Source organism: Myxine glutinosa, chromosome 5 (assembly GCF_964187855.1).
Source record: "Myxine glutinosa chromosome 5, kmMyxGlut1.1, whole genome shotgun sequence".
Classification (NCBI taxonomy): Eukaryota; Metazoa; Chordata; class Myxini; order Myxiniformes; family Myxinidae; genus Myxine; species Myxine glutinosa.
Genome location: NC_136265.1, coordinates 161,793,095 through 161,813,327, shown reverse-complemented (window position 1 = coordinate 161,813,327; position 20,233 = coordinate 161,793,095). Strand labels below are relative to the sequence as shown.

General features: G+C 46.2%; 1 protein-coding gene across 4 annotated transcripts in view; it reads right to left on the bottom strand.

Annotated features, from left to right (window-relative positions):
- Positions 1–20,233, bottom strand: part of ENDOV (endonuclease V) — a 164,671-nt gene that overhangs the window by 72,627 nt on the left and 71,811 nt on the right. For all 4 annotated transcript variants that reach the window (XM_078778966.1, XM_078778964.1, XM_078778963.1 and 1 more), the window contains exon 5: positions 7,558–7,670. In XM_078778966.1, coding sequence (XP_078635092.1) covers positions 7,558–7,670 — 113 coding nt within the window. The remainder of the gene's footprint in view (positions 1–7,557; positions 7,671–20,233) is intronic.

Below are 20,233 nucleotides of genomic sequence, written 5' to 3'. Positions count from 1 at the left end.
CATAACTAATGTTCTAAGGTGGCCTATGTGTTGCATGTGGACTAACTATGGGGGCAAACCTTTAATGATCATATATGTACATTCTCAGAACCGCAACACTATATATATATATATATATATATATATATATATATATATATATATATATATATATATAAATCCACACGAAGGTGGATACTTTGAGACCTGGGAGGGCTCCATACCACCTTCTGAAATCCGCATATGGAGACAACCAGCAACACATGCACGCGCACGCACACACACGCGCACACACACACACACCCACACCCACACACATACACACACACTTTATTCAAATTTTCTCTGACGTTTTTGGAACACGGGTAGCAAGGGTTGCAACAAAAACCCAAAAGAGAGCCCAAATCTATCGCGGTCGGTATATGCCCGAAGAAACGTATGGGTGAGTGGACAAGCGGCGGGGCTCCGGGGATAGTGGGGCTTGCTCTCATTAGATGGGCAGATACGAGCACAACATTGCACCTGTTTGTCTCACTTCGCAATTGCTGCCAGAACGGAGGCATTAACCGTTCGAGCTGTTCCAAGGTGCTGGCCGCTCGAATGCGCTGCGTGGGCTAGTTTTCTAACGTTTATTGCCATCACTTGAATAATCACACTGGGTTTGTCCAATTCACAGTCGCCGCAGCTTGTAATTTGCACGTCCATTTTATTACTAATAGCCTGTTGTTCGACTATTTTCCTCCCCTTTATTATTCTTCAGGGCCTTTCTTGGGTACTTTGTTACAGCTGAAAATGCATTACTGATCAAGGAATTGGGTGCCGGACGCATGAGTGGGCGAGAGCTGCGTTCCCATATTAGTTCGAAAAATTGAGTAATGAGTGTGCAAGCACTCGCCACTCGGTATTACATCACTTGCCTGTAAGACTCAACCTTTTCATCCAAACCTCCCGATTAGTTCTGTGTTTGTCTCCCTCGTTTATGTCTTCTTTCAACACAGCTGTTCAGTAATGCGCAGCCAAATGGCGAGCTTAACGGATCCATTTGGTATCATAATGCCACCGGAGATCCCACGGTGCTTGGTTGGCTTTGCAGTTTTAAGGCGCATTTGTACTAAAATTAGAAATTTAGGTCAATCCTTTGCAGATTTCAAATCACAGCTTTGCATGAAAATGCTTCAGGGGGAGCCACAGTCTACCTGTATACCTGCCAGGTAGTTAGATTTTGTCTTTTGCTTGATGAGGTCAGTGTGCTTCTTTGGTTAAATTTAATATTTGACGTGACTGCAAACCTCCTGTCGTGATCAGCAGGGCAGAAACAATGTGTTTGCGTGGTGGGCGACACTTGTTGCCGGCAGGTCGTGCAGCAAGCGCTGTGATGGGACTCAATCTGTGCCCTGCCTCATGAAGCTAGGGGGTTCGATAGCGAGTCTGCCAAATGTCAGGTCCCCCTTACACTCTGGTCTGCCAACTCTCAGCCCCCCCCCTCCAACTAGGGTCTGCTAAATCTCAGGCCCCCCTCACACTAGGGACTCCCAAATCTCAGACGCCCCCCCCCCCCCCTTCCACTCAGGTCCGCCAAATCTCAGGCTCCCATTCCACTCAGATCAGCCAAATCTTAAGCCCTCCTCCATGTGCGTGCGTTTGTGTCCTCGATGGGTTAGCATCGGCAAAACCCATCAAGTAACGGGCACCTCCCCTTTCCCCCACCAAAGCCACACACAAAGCTGTTGTATTCGGTACGTTACTCGATCTCATGGATATCAGTTCCCTGCAGGCATAACATGGCACAAAGGGAGTTGCCAAATCCCAGAACTTCACTCTCAGAATGACGAGGTCAGAGAAACCCAGCAGGCTGCCAGACCAGGCCTCATCACAGATGATCGAAGCAACCTCAGGCGTACATACACGACAATACTCCCCACCAAAGCCGCCGTGCACTCCGAAGTCACTGCATATGGCACAAATCCTCGATCCCACCTTTCTGTATGAGATCCTCAAATGACGGAGCTCGACAGGAAGAGGTCCATCAAAGCCCGGGCCCTCCCACCCGGCAGCACGGGGCCCACAAGTTCAACCAAGCTCCCCAACCAGGCAATCCAAACGCACATAATACAGCGTGACACCAACCATCCCGTGCACATATATTCCCATCAAGGATGCTGTTTTTGGGTCAGTCTTCACGGTCTTCAAAAATTATGTATTTGACAGTCCCTGGTCCTCTCCGTCCCAGGTTGATTAGAGGGAGGCAGCACGACTAGCAAGTCATGCCGCCTCCCTCGCCACCGCCATCTTTGTGTGTGTGTGTGTGTGTGTGTGTGTGTGTGTGTGTGTGTGTGTGTGTGTGTGTGTGTGCATGCGTGCGTGCGTGTAATCACGATTCATGTGCATGTCCAATCATAACCAGGCATGAGTGTGTATGTATAATTTGGGATTCATGTATGTGTGCGAGGGTATGCACCACCACCACCAGTTGTCACCTCCGCTTGTGAGTCGAACGGAGTTGTCCCTGGTCCCAAAGCATCGATCTTCACCCTCACAAAGAACCACGACTCATGGACCAAGCCATCTCCTTATCCGTGCTGTGCTACCCCCACCGTCCCTTATGCCCCCATTCCACTTATGCCGATTGGCCCCGATTAGCCCCGATCCCCAGGTCGGGAGCGATCGGGACACTTTGGGAAAAAACTGGTCATCTACGCTGTATCTACGTCCTAAGTACGCTCCGATTACGATCACTACGCTGTAACCACGCTCATCGTGGGTAGATCGGGTCCCTGAAGATCCGATCGAAGCCGTTTAGAGCCGCTGTGTTCCCGCTCGCGTACGCTGTAACCACGCTGCATTCGCGATTGCCGCCGCTCTGACACGATGCATTCCCGATCGCCGCCGATCTAAAACTGATCCAACGCCGATGCTGCCGATCTATTGCCGTTTCAACTACGTCATTCCCGACCAAACCGATCTAACTACGCTCTATTCCCATCTTTAAGCCGACTAAAAAGCAGATTTCAGGTCCCGATCCGTATAAATAGGGCCCGATTTGCTTGCCGATCATCAGTATCGTCGAAGACAGCCATGGATCAACATCAGAGAAATGGCCGTCTGCAGCTCGCTCTACTTCTCCAACAATATGCAATTAATGAAAGAAGAGCTGCTCAAGTGAGAAGAATGAGAAGAAGAAGAAGAGCCCCTCAGTTCTGGGTCTGGCCATGGTTGACAGAAGAAAGAAGATTGCAGTTTGGGCACTACGACCGCTTGATGAATGAACTGAGGCTGGAGGACATCAACTCTTTCCAGAACTTTGTGAGGATGCCACCTGCTCTCTTTGATGAAATCCTCCACAGAATCACCCCCAGAATTGAGAAAGAAGATACCAGGCTGAGAAAGGCCCTACAACCTGGAATGAAGCTCGCCATCACCCTGAGGCATCTGGCTACAGGAGACCTCTACCCAACTCTCTCCTACGACTTCAGGGTCAGCAGAAACACCATCGTCAAGTTCATTCCGGAGGTGTGTCAAGCCATCGTTGCAGAGTTCAAAGAAGAAATGGTGAAGTGCCCTACCACCCCAGAAGAATGGACAGAAGTCGCTGATTATTTCGAAAGTAAATGGAACATCCCTCATGTGCTCGGAGCTCTTGATGGCAAACACGTCGCCCTCAGATGCGCACCTAACTCAGGCAGCCTCTACCACAACTACAAGGGCTTCTTCTCGATCGTGTTGATGGCACTGGTGGACACCGACTATAAGTTCTTGTGGGTGGATGTTGGTGGAATGGGACACATGTCAGATGCTCAGATTTTCAATGCTTCGGAGCTCAAAGAGTGCATAGAGAATGAAACCATTGGATTCCCCGACCCCCTGGCCATGCGGAACGATGATGAAGAGATGCCATTCTTCATCCTTGGAGATGATGCCTTTGCTCTCCGCACCTACTTGATGAAACCCTATGCCAGACGTGGACTCTCTCCTGAACAACTCGTCTACAACTACCGCATCTCAAGGGGTCGACGAGTGGTGGAGAACGCCTTTGGCATCTTGGCAAACCGTTGGCAATGCTTGCTCAAGACACTACAACAGTATCCTGAGGTGGTGCGTGACCTGGTCGAAACTGCTATCTGTCTGCACAACATGCTCCGCATCCGGTTCCCAAGTATTCAGCATGCCGAGGTGGACCAGGAGGATTATCGACACAACATCATCCCTGGTGAATGGAGAGATCAAGCCAACATGTTAGAGGTGGAGCAGGCAGTTCGAGGTAACAGGGACAGTGTAGAGGCCAAGCGTCAGAGGGAGGTACTGAGACTATTTTAACAGCCCTGCTGGTGCAGTTCCATGGCAGGAGAGGATGGTGAGACATCATTAGAGACACTATGGGAAGGAGTTGAAAGACATTTTGGAGGACATTGTTGTATTGTTATGTATTGCATTGATAATGATTTCTATTGATATTCATGTGACAATAAACATTATGAAACTTGATATTCAATTTTTGCCTTGTGTTGGTTGGAAAGGGAGAAGTTATTATTGCTGGGTTGAGGGGATGAAAATGCATTGCAAAATGAAAGGTCTTCAAAATAAAAGCTAAAAATTTGACAAGTTTTTGCTGGGTAGAGGGGATCAAAGTTTGCATTCACTTAATTAAAAGGTCATAAAATTAAAAGCGGTAAAATTGATCATTAATAATATTTGTTTAACTTGTACCGCTTTTAATTTTAGACCATGGGGTTATTGGGCAATGCAATTTGGCTCATGCAGTTATCAATTCCACTTAACAACGTTGACAAAAAGTGTCGTGTCGAAATACTTGATCGGGTGAGGCTGATGCAATCCGGACCGATTTATATACAGCGGCTTTGATCGGCATTGGAGCGGGACGGATAGGTAACGATCGTCGTCGAAACGGCACAAGATAATCCTCCCGCTGCAACGACGCTGTAATCACGATCAGGCCGTTCTAACTACGATCAAGCCGTTCTAACTACGATCATTCCGATGGACTACGTTGCATTCACGCTGTAATCACGATCAGTCCCGCTATTTCAGATCGGGATGGAAATTTTAAACATGTTTAAAAAATCGCCCCGATCTATTTTTTTGTCCCGATCGACAAAGATCGAAGACGTTCCGTTTACGATCATGCCGATTGATCCCGTTCCAAATAGGATCGTTCCCGTTGTGCAGATCGGGGTCGATCGGCATAAGTGGAATGGGGGTATGAAGGGGCAACAATGTCGATCTACACGACCTCCCGTGTGACAACCGGGGTATGCCAGGATACATCCGATCTCCACATGTGGTCCCACCTTAGTTCGTTCTCGGTCACTTCCTTCTTGGTCTCATCCTTTCTTGGTGGGATAGAGTTGGCAAAACTCAACATTAAGCCACAAGGCAAGGCCACGTCCCAAGCTCATGTCGATCGTCACGACTCCATATGGGCAGCCCTCTGCCTCACCGAAGCTACCGCCCTCGGCTCGGTTTCTCCCATTAAAGTCGTTGAATTCGGCACGATCCTCAATCCCACTGAAATTTGGCCACTCTCGTCCTCAGCGGGTGCAATTCGGTAATAGTTTGGGAATTCGTTCTCTGGAGGATGGGGTCAACAAATCCTGCCAAGCTGAGGAGCCAGGCCACGTCACAAACGCATCTGCGATGTGGCCTAAACCTGCAGCTTGGCAGGGTGTGTGTGTGTGTGTGTGTGTGTGTGTGTGTGTGTGTGTGTGTGTGTGTGTGTGTGTGTCGTTGATTGTTATCTCCATTTGCGGATTTGCGGGTTGTGCAGGGAGCTGGAACGGAGTCCTCCCAGGAGCCAAAGTATCCACCTCCTCTTCTGTAAGGGATCACGGTTCATGGACCAAGCTGTTCAACCTTTTCAGAGTTTTGGTCTTTTCAGGATCGTCACCGAACCCCGGATTGCCTCCAGTTGTAGTTCATTTGTGGTGATATTCCCGGGGATGGTTTTCAAAATCTCAGTGAGGTTCTTCTTTATCATTCCTGTTGCTTTATCATCCCTGTTGCATTCCTGATAGGCAAGAGTTTGTAATTTGTAATTTGTTCAGGTAATTCAGGTAATGTAAATTACCGAAATTCAGGTTCAGGTAATATAAATAAATTTGTAATTTGACGATAACTCACTTACTCTTCGCAAAGGACACCATGGGATCTTTAACGCCAAATGACCTATGACTAATGCTGCCAGCAAGATACTTTGGCTTAATGTCCTTCCAATGGAGGAGCGACACATTGATGCATCAACCTGCATGTGAAACAGCAGTGTGACGGTTTATATCATAGGGTCTTGATAATCCACACAAATTGGACATCGTTGTCACAAATTGGACACAAATCGGACATGTCAACACAGCCAGCTTGACATCGTTTTTAAAGGATGTTGCGATTCATGTAGAACTTCGTTCTGGCATGATACCAGAATGGCAATTTTACTCAGATCCATCCAACACTGTCGAGAAATCAAACCAGTGTAAGTCAATATTCTAGTCCCTGACAAATTTACTTGGGTATAATGCAAAAGTAGTCTCACTCGTGAAGGCTTCATATGTCTATCTGCATTGGTGGACAGGTAGAAAAATGGATGAAATCAACAGGAAGCTGATCGAGTTATGCTAACCGCCATGGGAAGGCAAGGAGAAACTTTAGCCCTTCGTCGGAACAAAAGAGCAAAGGGTTAACGTCCGAAACCTCAGCATAACCTCACTTCCTATAGTGGTTGGCATACCTGAACCAACATCCTGTTAATTCCATCCATTAGTTTACCAGTGTATAGTCTGGGATAGCCCACATTATATCTCGGGTATATTCTGGGCCCGGCCATTTTATAAATTCAGGTACAATCTAGGTGGGATAAAATAAATATATACCGTACTTCCCTCTCCCCCAGCACAGATTATGGTGGAAGTTATTAAAATTAGAGATCTGAGGATAAAGGTTTGGCTAACGCAGACTACACACAAGGCCCAATGTGGGCTATCCCAGACTATACCCACAGTACTGTATATACTAGTGGTTGTTCCACCAGGAACCAGAGATATCAGAAGTGAGCATGGAACCCAAAAGAACCAACAGCAGGACAGTTGTCCAATAATATAAGCCTTTTGTAGAGTGCGTGCACGATCCTATATTCATCGTTGGCACAGTAGGACCCCCCCCCCGCCCCCCTACCTCCCCCCCAAAAAATAGGGGAGGGGGTAGGAGAGATATTTATTTTGAAGTCATTTTGTTTGAAGTTCAACTTGCTATAGTTAGATGACAAATGCCATCTCGTCTCGTAGTTGAATGGAAACAAATGCTATCCCAATCATTTTTACTTCCCATTAAAATAATTGCTCTTTCTAAGGCGTGGGCAACGGTTTCCCATCCTGAGAAACTTTCTCCAAAGGGCATGATGGCATAACGTTCGTATCAACAGAGGAAACAAGATTAGGGTCACCTCAAAAATAAATGGCCACCTGCAAAAAAGGAAAGTTTGGGGCTCTACGAATAGAAAGCGAGCCACGCTTACACATGAACTATTACCGAGGTGTTGGACGAGATCAAAGATGTGGGTGCTACCACACCCACCTTGGCACGATGGTGGTCATCTTTCTCTAAGCCATCAACACACAGAAGGTCTTTTGCGACTCCAATGCATGGCAGGTCCACAAGCACGCCAAGATGACAAGCCAATCCAAAACCTGCACGACACGCAGCAACAATTCACCGGGCATGCATTGGCAGTCACCACTCATCCACCCTGTCCTTTGGCACATAACCACCACTTTCTCAAACGAACCTATCCCTCAACAATCGCCCGTGTTACCTTTTGGGCCTCCACAACCAGTTGCCCGAAACTTCAATCCTCATCAATCAGACTCACCAGCATCGAGCCCCCTCTCGGTTTAACTGTCGTAGATGGATTCGCTTATTTCCTAGAGTAGGCAGAAGAGCATTGCATCGTCCTGGATTTTTGTATCTCACCTGGTTTTATGGATAACCGAGCTCAATAAATATCTGCCTTAACATTTATCAGTGTGCAAGAGGTAGGTGTACACGTTTTAGTAAACCTAAAGATGCTCGTCATAGACAAATGAGTAATACATTCAGTCTATTATTCTGGTAACATGACAGCTCCAATGCTCCATCATCACTGATGAAAACAAAAAGAAGGGGGCAATCTGCGGAGCAGGAGAAATCGAATGATCCCGGAGGTGAAGTTTCTATGATTCATTACTCCAGGATACTCATCAAAGCGTTTCAAGCTACGAGCATCATCCTTAAGCAAAACTCACCGAGAAAGCATGACTAAATGGGAGAGGTAACAGCAGTTAGGGTATGGCCAAGCAGTGTGGGTGTAATCCAAGCACTTGGCACATTACCGAAGACGGCAACGACAAGGAAAAGTTTGTTCACACAATCGAACTCCGATAACCTCCTGAACAAAAACAACGTTGACAGACAGTAAAGAGTTCCAATGACCACGGCCAACTTCTTATGACACAAAAAGTGATGCTGCATATAAATAAGAATGGTTGTTGTTACCCCGTGCACGCGAAGCAAAAAGCGGGGTTAAGCAATCGGGTTATGTCCGTCTGTCGGCCCGTCTGTTTGTCTACAAACGTTAATTTATGACCATGGAGCCACTTATTTAAATTGAATGTTCTATTTTGAACACGAATCGGAACATGGATCAGAAAACTAACCTCCCGTTTAACAGTAGTTTGTCCTAAAAATTTGCCCTGCTGCTCTTGCACTTTCTCTGCCTTTTTCACCCTGTCGTTTACCACAGGTCATCTTGAATCTGCTTGAAAATCAGCCAACATCACATTATTACATTAAAGGTGCAAAAACCAATCCCCTTAACTACAGACTTATTAGGTTACTTCCAATCATCAGCAAGGTCATGGAATCCATCATCGCTGTGAACAAAATCATTTCTTTTTTCTAGCAGCCTCATCTCAGTTCATCAATTCAGATTCAGACCAGGTCACTCTACCTTGGACATGCTACTTCTACTATCCCAGCAATGGATGGAGGCCCTCAGTATCAGTCATGAGATCAAGGACGCCTCTCTGCATTTATATATACTAGGGCATGCCCGTACGTGGGTGCAATGCCCGATATATATATATATATATATATATATATATATATATATATATATATATATATATATATATATATATATATAGCTTTCAATACAGCCTGGCATCCCATTTTACTCTCCAAACTGTCTGCTTATGGAATCCAAGGCCAATTCCACTCTTGCATTACTGACTTCCTCCACTCTTGTAGCCAACTTGTGGCTCTCAACCCTTTCTTCTCCTCTCCCTGTCAAGGTTGAAGTGTCCTCGACCCCCATCCTATTCCGAATCTTCATCAACAATGCCTCAGACTCTGTGGAAAATCTTTTTTTTAAATCTCTTTGCTGATGACTCCACCAACTGCCGTGACATTCCTCATCCTTCTGACAGACACGAAGCAGCCTCTTCCCTCTCCTCAGACATTGCCATAATCACAAACTGGTCAAACAGCTGGAACAATCTGTGGAAAGACTTGGAACAGTTTCAAGAGAAATCAAAATCTATCTCTCTATCTCTCTCTCTGAAAGGACTCCTCGAAGAGGTTGAGTCACTCAAACTTTTGGGTCTTATTCTCAGCCATGAACTCTTCCGGGCAAGCCACATTTCAAAGTTGGCCTCCAAAACCAGACTCCGACTGCGTATCCTCCGTCATGCAAAGTCTTTCCTTGGCACATCTGAACTTTTATCTACTTAAAAAGCCTTAATCCACAGTTTGATGGAGTGTTGCTCTCCCCTCTGGGCTGGCGTCCCTGCTTCACATCTTCCTCAGCTTGATGCCGTGGAAACCAAGGCTTTCAAGAACATTGGAATTTCTCGAGATGAAACTGGGTCTATGGGCCTATCACATCACCTTCGCCGACAGGTCTGTGTTGTCTCTGTTTTCTTCTGCCTCATTTCTGATCTTGCACCCTCTGCCCTCTCTGTCCCCCCCCCCCCCCCCCCCCAAAGTATCTGCAGGATGCACATGGTCCAGATCAACCCATTCTAGTGAAACGGCCTAAATCCAGAACCACTGATCACCTCCACTCATTTATACCTCTCTTTTCCTGCCTGTGGAACCGCCTTCCCTCCTGGTCTGCAAGACAGCGGTTCACCACCACCTCAGGTCATCCCCCATCAAAAGTCATGATTTTTTCTACACTCAGTAAAACACCCCCACCCCTGCCAAAATTTTGTTTACGCATCCATCTTGTCCACCCCTTGTGTTCTCCCCTAACCCTCATTGTTACCGGCATCCCTTGTTTGCCCAATTCAGTCTATCTTCTCCCTCCACCTTGCTATTGGCATTTCCCCCTTTCTCCTGCTGTTCCCTTTATTATGTTGTGGCCTGGTCTGTTCTCTGTCTTAGCTCTTCCACAAGCCTAGACCATGCATAAAAAAAAAAAAAAAAAAAATTGACCTCCAAGCTCTGGTTTGCATATCATAAGGCAACTGAAAATCTGTTCATCTAACTCCCGCAGCTTTTCTCAGGTTGTACTTTTATTTTTGCCCTGCTTTTCATTTTTCCCGATCGAACCTGTAAACTGGATAATCATTTCAATGTTGTTAGATCATCACTCATTTAACCAACTCTTCGTCCTCATAGCACCAGTGTAGATAATCATCTGCAGGGCTTTAAGATAGTAACACACCAAAACTTCACAAGGTATCTCAAGTCTGTCCATTTCTATAGGCTTTTCATTCACATCGACAGCAAGGCCGAGATGGACTACACCAGATTCCTGATATTTTCTCTGTGCGTACGGGATTGACCCATATGTGGCAATAGAAGAATCCTGTACCAGGAAAATAGGCTGTTGCCACGCAGAACTTGCAGAAAAGTTATCTTTCATTTTGTCCATCGACGGCAATAAATCATCACACAAGTTTAGGTTTTGTAAGGTATTGTGGCTTGACACCGGCCAAACTCCAACGTGATGAATTGAGAGTCACGCTTCCTGTAGGTAATCATCATCACCATCTTCCAATGTACCAGATTCTTGACAAAGCATTCATGCTGCCGAAGCAGTCTCTTGGCAAGTCTCCAGTTATGCTAGGTGGTTCGCCATTTCCCCCCAGCCTGTCGGCTATTAAAGCCCCAAAAATCTGCAAATGGAACCAAGATAAAATGCAACCTTCATATAGCAGTTGCTTGGCCGAGTGACTATTCAGATAATCTTGATTATACTGGGATGCTCATGAAGGTATTATTTGTTACCCAAATCCTGAACATTACCTAAAAAAGCTGACCTTCAACTATGAGGTAAGTGCAAAAACAAAATCCTTTCCTAATAATTTTGCAGCCAAGACATTTTCCGACACCGATGGCAATAAGCAAATCGTGACAAGACGCAAGTTGTCATACTATGATACCGATTTCATTTCACCCGTTTGGCTCTGATAGACACAGTGATAGACATAGCTCTGATAGACATTATGCCCCTCGGGCAGCATAATGATGAAGACAACGAGAAAGATGCAATAAAGGTAACTGAGAAAAAATGCAAGTAGGAGACTCAAAGGACCATTGGCAACAAGTTTGTATTTCACTTTCAGCATTCCTATAACAGATTGCACAAAGCCTTTACCGGCAATGACGTCATCCATGACGGTAAAACAGCACATGACGGTGCACCATATCGCAGTGAGTGCTTTTGACTCCGGTTTCAATATTGTAAGGTGATACCATGCCACATCGATGAGCAACTATTGACATCAAAGCTGATTCTTGTGTTCTGCCGATTACAATGACGAGGAAATGGACAGAAACGACGTGGGTCTGGGAAATAGTGGTTAAACATCTCAAAAATCAAATTTAGATTACATCTCAAAAACCTGCCTGAACCCACTCCCTAGCAGTGACTGGGAAGGGAAAAATAATGCATAAACTTTAATTGAGTCGGATTTTCTTCGATAATTTATTTGTATTGCAACTGGTTTTGAAAATGTGAGCAGCAAACAATGGAAAGGTGAGCAGAATGGAGGAAGTGCCCAAAGAATGAGCTAGAAAGCCACGTTGGGTCATCATTCTACTCTGATTCTGCAGGGGCGATACCGATATTTATTTTTTTTGTATACAAGATCGAGGCTCATGTAAGAGCTAACATTGATCACAAAAAGACAAACTGACACATAAAACATAAGATAAAGGGAGTGGGAGACGAGATGGAGAGAGAGAGGGAAGCACACAAGGACAACATTTGAGAACAGGGACATCAGGAGATCTATGGGAGGGAGAGGGCTTGGGGGGAGGAGGCGAGGGAAGGTAAAGGTATAAAACATATGGACATTGCAAGGACTTCCAGGACAGAAGTCGGAATTTCAAAAAAGTGGATCTGGGGTGAATTAACAGGGGTAGAAAAGATCAACGTTTTGGATGGGGGAAGATAAGAGATGGTGGTGAACAGCTGTTTTAAAGACCTGGAGGGAGGAGTGGGATTGAAGAGAGTGAGGGAGTTTGTTCCAGAGGCGGGAGAAAGGAGGAATGATAATCCAAGCTTCACAAGTAGAACTAGGTGGTGTAATGGTTATATCATAGAGACCGTGAGGTCGGTGGTTTGAACCTCGGCCCAGTCAAACCAAATAATTAATAAATAGCGCCGCAAAGCGGGCGTAACCCCTCAGTCCATGCATGGTGGAAACCAATTTCAAGATGGCTGCCGTGGCGGCCATATTGAAAATCGCAGCACGCCTATTTTCGAAAGCAACCTTCCTCTACTCAACCCCAACACACACTGCAAAAATGGATTTAATCGGACAAGCCCTTCTGCTCGAAATTGATGGAAACCAATTTCAAGATGGCTGCCGTGGCGGCCATATTGAAAATCGCAGCGCGCCCATGAACCCTCCTCTACTCAACCCCAACACACACTGCAAAAATGGCTTTAATCAGACAAGCCGTTCTCCTTGAAATTGACAGAAACCAAAAGTTGACGGACGCCCGGACGACAATACCCCTCAGCCCAATTTGGGCTGAGGGGTGAAAAGCACAGAGCACAAACACACTATCATAGGTTGGCAACCATTGGGCAGGGTTGATGGGCCGAATGGCCTCCTTCCAAGTTAAAGCTCCTTGGAAGGGAACTCATAATATACTAGAATGGTGCACCTCTGCGAGGCCAAACAGTTTGTTATTGTATCCCACTGATAGGCCGAATCTGCATCCAGATCTTAACCAAAATCAAATTGGCTTGTTGTTGTTACCCAACTCATCCATGAGGTTTTGTCATAATTCGTCGATAACTTTTTGACATATCGTGCTGTATAATCCCTTTCGGCACTATCTCTCAAAAGTAACGTATCACTTAAAATTGTCGAATCCGGGTCTGAATCTTCACCAAAATTGAATCAATTATTCCTTCCTCGCACACCCAACCTGCCCACCAAGTTTCCTCCGAATCCGGCTATAACTTTTGAGATGTCCTGCTCACAGACAAACAGTGGTGAAAGCAAAACCTCCGTCCACCTTCGATGGTGGAGGTAATCAATTTAGAGAAGCAGGTTAGGGCATCCATGAAGCTTTATTGTGAGGGCGATGAAAATGTGACAAAAATACGGAAACGGACCCCGACCTTTGACAGCAGACAAGTGATGCATTCAGCTAAAAACAACACCGACATTTGCACTAATGCGGAGAATGGGAAATGCAATTTAAAATTTAAAATGTATACGCTGGATTGTTGACTCTCATTAGCTGCCAAAGTGGCAACCTATTAATATCATAGCTTGGTTATTCGCCAATTTCCTTCTCTGTGATCTATCAATCTAACATTAACTTGCCCACTCTGCTCTCCTTCCGTCGTGGCATTTGTCACCACTTTGCATTCATTCGAGAAGGATAATGCAATTAGATGGCATCTGTTTTACGGCGAACGGAAGTCACGTGACCTCAATTGAACCAGCCTGTCACTATTGGGCAACTTTTCAATCTTTTACATTTATGAGGAGAGTTTAAAAGGTTATGGAGGAACAAGACACTCGCGATTGTCCAAGATATGAAAACCATTTTTGTATTTTTCAATGAAATAGTGTCCCTTGACTTCAATACACTTACTCTCGTTTTTCCTTCAAAAACGGTCTGCGCCAAGAAGATAGACACTTTACGATTGCTCCTTCAGATATGTCTCGGTTGCTTCAGTCAGTTTCTCATCGGTGAATCGCAGGATGGACATCAAATGTCGAAACAGATAATAGTAACTGGGAGTCAACTCCGGGCTGTTTGGAGGATGATCCATGAGATTCCTGAAGCTACAGTCACAGTTGGAAGTCTATGCAAACAAGAGCTTCACACGCAGGTACATTCTTGTGAAGGAGCACACCTTCGGGTCAATACCCCTCATCATTTGTCCTGGATGATCTGCCACAATTTCTGCATCGAGGCTGATGTCACACGTCCCTGCGAAGGTAGATTTGTGAGCGGTATCGAAACAATCAGCAGGATTCCCTTGGCATCCCAGAAAATCGAGGCCATTACCTTGCTGGATGAGGGTTTGGTGCAAAATCTATCGAGTAGTTGTGGCCCCATTTGCCTCCATAGCATGGATTCCAATTTGTTTTCAGGATCCCAGGGGCGAAGCCACGTTTTGTCACCAGTTACCAGACGGGTGATAAAGTTGCCTGGATCTCCGTTGAAAGGTTTCAGAAGCTCACGACATAATGCCAGCCATTGTTGTCAATCGTAAGTGCTGGGGTCTTGTGGGACCTATGTTGATGAGACGGGACATGCACAAGTGCCCGTGGATGATGGTGAAAGTGTTGCATTGGGAAATCCAAAGTTCTGTGGATAATTGGCCACTTTAACTCGGTGGTCATTCACGATTCACACCTCGATTTTGGCAGCAGCTTCTAAGTCTTTAGACCAATTTTATTGATCACGTAAAATCATGAAATTCATCTTCCCAGTAATTTTGTGGAATAAATGTGCAATAAATAAATAAATTAACAATATACAATAAATCCACTCCATGTGGCAATTGAATACCTTCGATTGAAGCACTCACATCCAACTCCATGAACCATTTAAGAAATCCTTTCCAAAGCAGCTGTCACATAAAATATAATAAACTTCAACATTAAAAAAAAAAAAACTTACATCATAAAAAGGACATTGCATATGGATTCATTGGTTTGTGACCAATCTGCTGGCCGTACTGACCTGGGATCATCTCCAAGGGACTCACATCCATGCCAGTTATCCTTTTGACTACTGTTGAATAAGAAGGTGTGTCTTGTGAGGGGAATAAGAAGGTGTGTCCACATACAACCACCATTTGGTTTTGGGTTTTCAATTGTTTTGGACCTGACACCTTTACATAACAAAAATGGCCGCACAGTGGTCACAACCTGCGACGTGATTCCCCTGGACCTCTCCTCCCACTGCCCACACACCCCCGGGAGTGGTAAAGGTAAAGGAAAAGGGAGCATCGGGTGTTTCTAGTATCTATAATTAGCTAAAAATAAGTATAAGCATTCTCAAAAAATATTTTTGAACAAAGAATGCGAAGGATGTCAGTTTAAATGCATGTTTATGGTTGACAACTCTTTTCTAAAAAATTGGCAACTTCGCTTTCAGCCATGCTATTTCTCCATGTGAGGTCTGCTGTATTTTTCCTCACCACTCATAAATCGACTTCCAAATGCTAACAATCGATACACTTGAAATTGTAGGAGCAAAATCGCTTTCCTCACCCATTTCCGAAAATGTAACGTTGAAGATTTACGATTGAGGCAGTTTATATATGCAGTACAGTACCATACGCAAAAATTTCCCAAATTTATTTTACGTCGTTTTTATTATGCAAGATGTGAATGCAAAAACTGAATATTATGCAAGATGTGAATCTTAGATTTTTCGATTTTGGGATCCCCTGGGATCAGAGGGGCCTCACAGGGGATCAGAGGGGCCTCCCAGGGAATCAGAGGGGCCTCCCAGGGAATCAGAGGGGCCTCCCAGGGAATCAGAGGGGCCTCCCAGGGGATCAGAGGGGCCTCCCAGGGAATCAGAGGAGCCTCCCAGGGAATCAGAGGGGCCTCCCAGGGAATCAGAGGGGCCTCCCAGGGAATCAGAGGGGCCTCCCAGGGGATCAGAGGGGCCTCCCAGGGGATCAGAGGGGCCTCCCAGGGGATCAGAGGGGCCTCCCAGGGAATCAGAGGGGCCTCCCAGGGAATCAGAGGGGCCTCCCAGGGAATCAGAGGGGCCTCCCAGGGAATCAGAGGGGCCTCCCAGGGAATCAGAGGGGCCTCCCAGGGAATCAGAGGGGCCTCCCAGGGAATCAGAGGGGCCTCCCAGGGAATCAGAGGGGCCTCCCAGGGAATCAGAGGGGCCTCCCAGGGGATCAGAGGGGCCTCCCAGGGGATCAGAGGGGCCTCCCAGGGGATCAGAGGGGCCTCCCAGGGGATCAGAGGGGCCTCCCAGGGGATCAGAGGGGCCTCCCAGGGGATCAGAGGGGCCTCCCAGGGAATCAGAGGGGCCTCCCAGGGAATCAGAGGGGCCTCCCAGGGAATCAGAGGGGCCTCCCAGGAGATCAGAGGGGCCTCCCAGGGAATCAGAGGAGCCTCCCAGGGGATCAGAGGGGCCTCCCAGGGAATCAGAGAGGCCTCCCAGGGAATCAGAGGGGCCTCCCAGGGAATCAGAGGAGCCTCCCAGGGAATCAGAGGAGCCTCCCAGGGAATCAGTGGGGCCTCCGAGGGGCTCCCAGAGGATCAGGGAGCCTCCCAGGGGGGTTCCAACAAATTAGCAGAGGTCTGAACTACAACCTCAAGAAATGACCGTCAGCCCACTCAAGGATATTTTTTGATTTTGGATCATAGGGGCTCCCATGGGGGGTTACCGTTAAGCGAGCTTGGCGAGCGTTATGCCTACTGCTTGCTAACGAAACATGCCCCTGGTCTTTAGTCCTACATTATCCGCAGGCTGTCCAGGGCTACCGTTCACCCCCAGGCTATATGTTCAGTGGTTCAGTGTTTTTGATGTCGTTTAATTGGCGATTCTCACTCACCCATTTGTATGTTTTGTAGGTTGAGGCAAGACACCAGATTGACCCCCTCCCCGAGCTTTATGTCATTTTTAAACGGCCCCCATGTGTATGCAAATTACGAGCAGTCGGAGCAGACGCTGGTGACCTCTCGTTCACGCTTTTAGTTGTCCCCCGTCGCACCGCGGAGCGAAAGGGGGACGATGGTTTTCCCCTCCGTCCGTGTGTCCGTCCGTCCGTCCATCCATCCATCCGTCCGTCCGTGCCTGCGTGCGGGCGTGCGTGTGCGCGTGCGTAAGCGAAGGACCGCATTCGAATTTGGTGTGTGGGTGCAACCCTCGTCAAAATCCAAGATGGCCACCACCATGTATGTCTGATGCCATGTATGTCTGAACCTTGAGCGGAATATCTTGAAAAATAAGCGAAGTACCAACTTCTAATCTGGTGTGTGGGTGTATCTAGGCATAAGGAAGAACGCTATTGAAAATTGGGTCGCCACGTCAAAATCCAAGATGGCCACCGCCATGTATGTCTGAACATTGTGAGCGGAAAATCTTGAAAAATAAGCGAAGTACCAACTTCTAATCTGGTGTGTGAGTGTATCTAGGCACAAGGAAGAACGCTATTGAAAATTGGGTCGCCACGTCAAAATCCTAGATGGCCGCCACCAAATATATGTCTGAACCTTGTTGACGAAATATCTTGAAAAATAAACGAACTACTAACTTATAATCTGGTGTGTGGGTGTAGCTTTGCCTAAGGGAGAACGCTATTGAAAATTGGGTCGCCACGTCAAAATCCAAGATGGCCACCTTGCGACTTCCACTTTGTCAACTCGCATCACTTCACCGACGGGGGACCTAGGCGTAACGCTTGTTTGCTGTACATTTATTTTACGTGGAACAAATAAATTGTACACAAAAGTTGATGGGGGAAAGGAACACGTAAATTGAGCAAACAACTTCCGCCAAGTTGTGGTACAGTTTTAATCCTGAGTGAAGCACATTTTACTTAGTTCTGGAAGAGGTAACAAAAGACGCATGTGTAAGTAACAAAGCCGATGGAAACCCGCTGATGTTTAACACAAAATTACCACAGAAACAGCTTTAGGGAAGTGTTTACTGTGTGTTTTGACAGGCTTGATTAAACCTTACTAATAATTTTTATTCGACATATTATATAAATTTTTCGGGGTCCTTCATCATGAGTAACACTCGACCCAAACAAAGCCAATGGAAATCTGACACAACAAACCCGGGCAGAGTACCGTATAATCAGAAGAGGCCTACAGGCTTGATGCCTTAGGCACACCAGAAAACCAAGATGGTGGCCATATTATTTTGTCTGGGATTCATGGTGGGTGGAGTCAAGCGGCAAATGTGGGTGGGGTCCAGCAGCTGTCCGATCAATGGGCGCACATTTCAAAAATCGACCCCGTCAAGACCCACAACAACAACAACAACAACAACAACAAGAAGAAGGATGAAGACAACGACAACGACAACAACGACCATACAGAGGTTTTGTAGACCTGTGATGTTGGTGACTTCTCTAATACTCTATTACAGGAAGATCCATAATTATCGTATGACGTACAATCCTTCTGGATTATACTCGGAGACACGCAATATCAGGTTAATGAATATAATGGTGGAATACAGGCGCACATGGAAGTTTCTAATGACCCAAAATAAATGATAAAATTAACAGCAATTCAAGAACGTCCTTGCTCCAACTTAATGAATGTCTTCAATAGAACGTACGTACTACAAGAGATGTTGTCCTGGTAGTGAAAAGAAATCTTCTTGAGAAACAGCGGTTGCAAAATGAGGAGACCAAGAACGTAAAATAACCAAGTGAAGAGAGAACAAATGACAAAGCACTGCAATTGCATGTTCTAATGGAGTGAACCAAAAGTGGGTGCAAAATGCAATATCACCTGCTGGAATTGAAGCTGAAAAAGGCAAGGCATTGCACAACTGATGTTTGCAAAGCAAACAGGAAAGGGAAAGTGCTGCCATGTTTTGCAGATCCTAGCCAGGGGGGCTGTGAGCTATCCGTGCTTGAGCAGCCGTCCCTGGGCTTGCAGACTTCTCGGGTAGTTTTGCAATTCAGTCTCTATTTGTTTCGGTTCATACAAACTCACTTGTGTCGAATCCAATCGACTGCAAAATTTAGCAATTCTTCTTCCTGCCATTGCTCATGACAAGAAGATGATTGCTGCAAGGCTATCACACCCTCTCCACCCCACCTCCCCACCCCCTGATGCTACACATACGCACACGAACACACACACGAACACACACACGAACACACACACGAACACACACACGAACACACACACACACACACACACACACACACACACACACACACACACACACACACACACACACACACACACACACACACACACACACACACACACACACACACACACCCTTTGACTCCCAAACCTCTCCCACTATTGCTCTACCCTTGCTATGCTGTTGCATTTCTTTATTGCAAGTCGTAACACTGTGATGCTATACAAAGCATTCTCTTAAATACTGTCAGTGATGCGTCTTATAAATGTTTCACGGATTCATGCCTGACTATGATGAGAATAACCACCTCAATTTGTCAAGAACCTTCATCTTATCAAAAGGAGATACAATCATTCAAGGGACAGTCAAATATTTGTATTTTTAACTAGAGGAGCCTACCCGTTGCTTCGCTGATGGACCAATTGATTGGGGGAGGGGGGAAGGAGGGGAGGAGGAAGGCAGGTGAGGAGGTGTGGAGAGATGGGAGAGGAGAGGAAAAGGGAGGGGGAGGGGATGAGGAGGGGAAGGGTGAAGGGGGAAAGTGGGGAGGATGAGGGGAGGGGGGAGGAGAAGAGAGGAAGAGGGTGAGGATATCAGTTACAGCGAGCATTGGGGGGGGGGGGGGGAGGGTGGGACGGTGAATGGCAAACGATAAACCAAAAAATTCCACATTCTTATGTCACCTTCAGTCAAACTTCAGGCATTGACAGCACGTTCTCTATATTTTCATTCCAAACAGCATCATTCATCAATCCAATCGCAAATTAATACTACAGTGATAATATATCAAAATAGTGTTAAATCACGATTGTATCGAGATATTATCAAACCAGCAAACCGTCATCATCATCTTTTCACTTCCGGATTCGGGAGCAAGATCCATGTCGATCACATTTCAAAATCATAATTGTATTGAGGA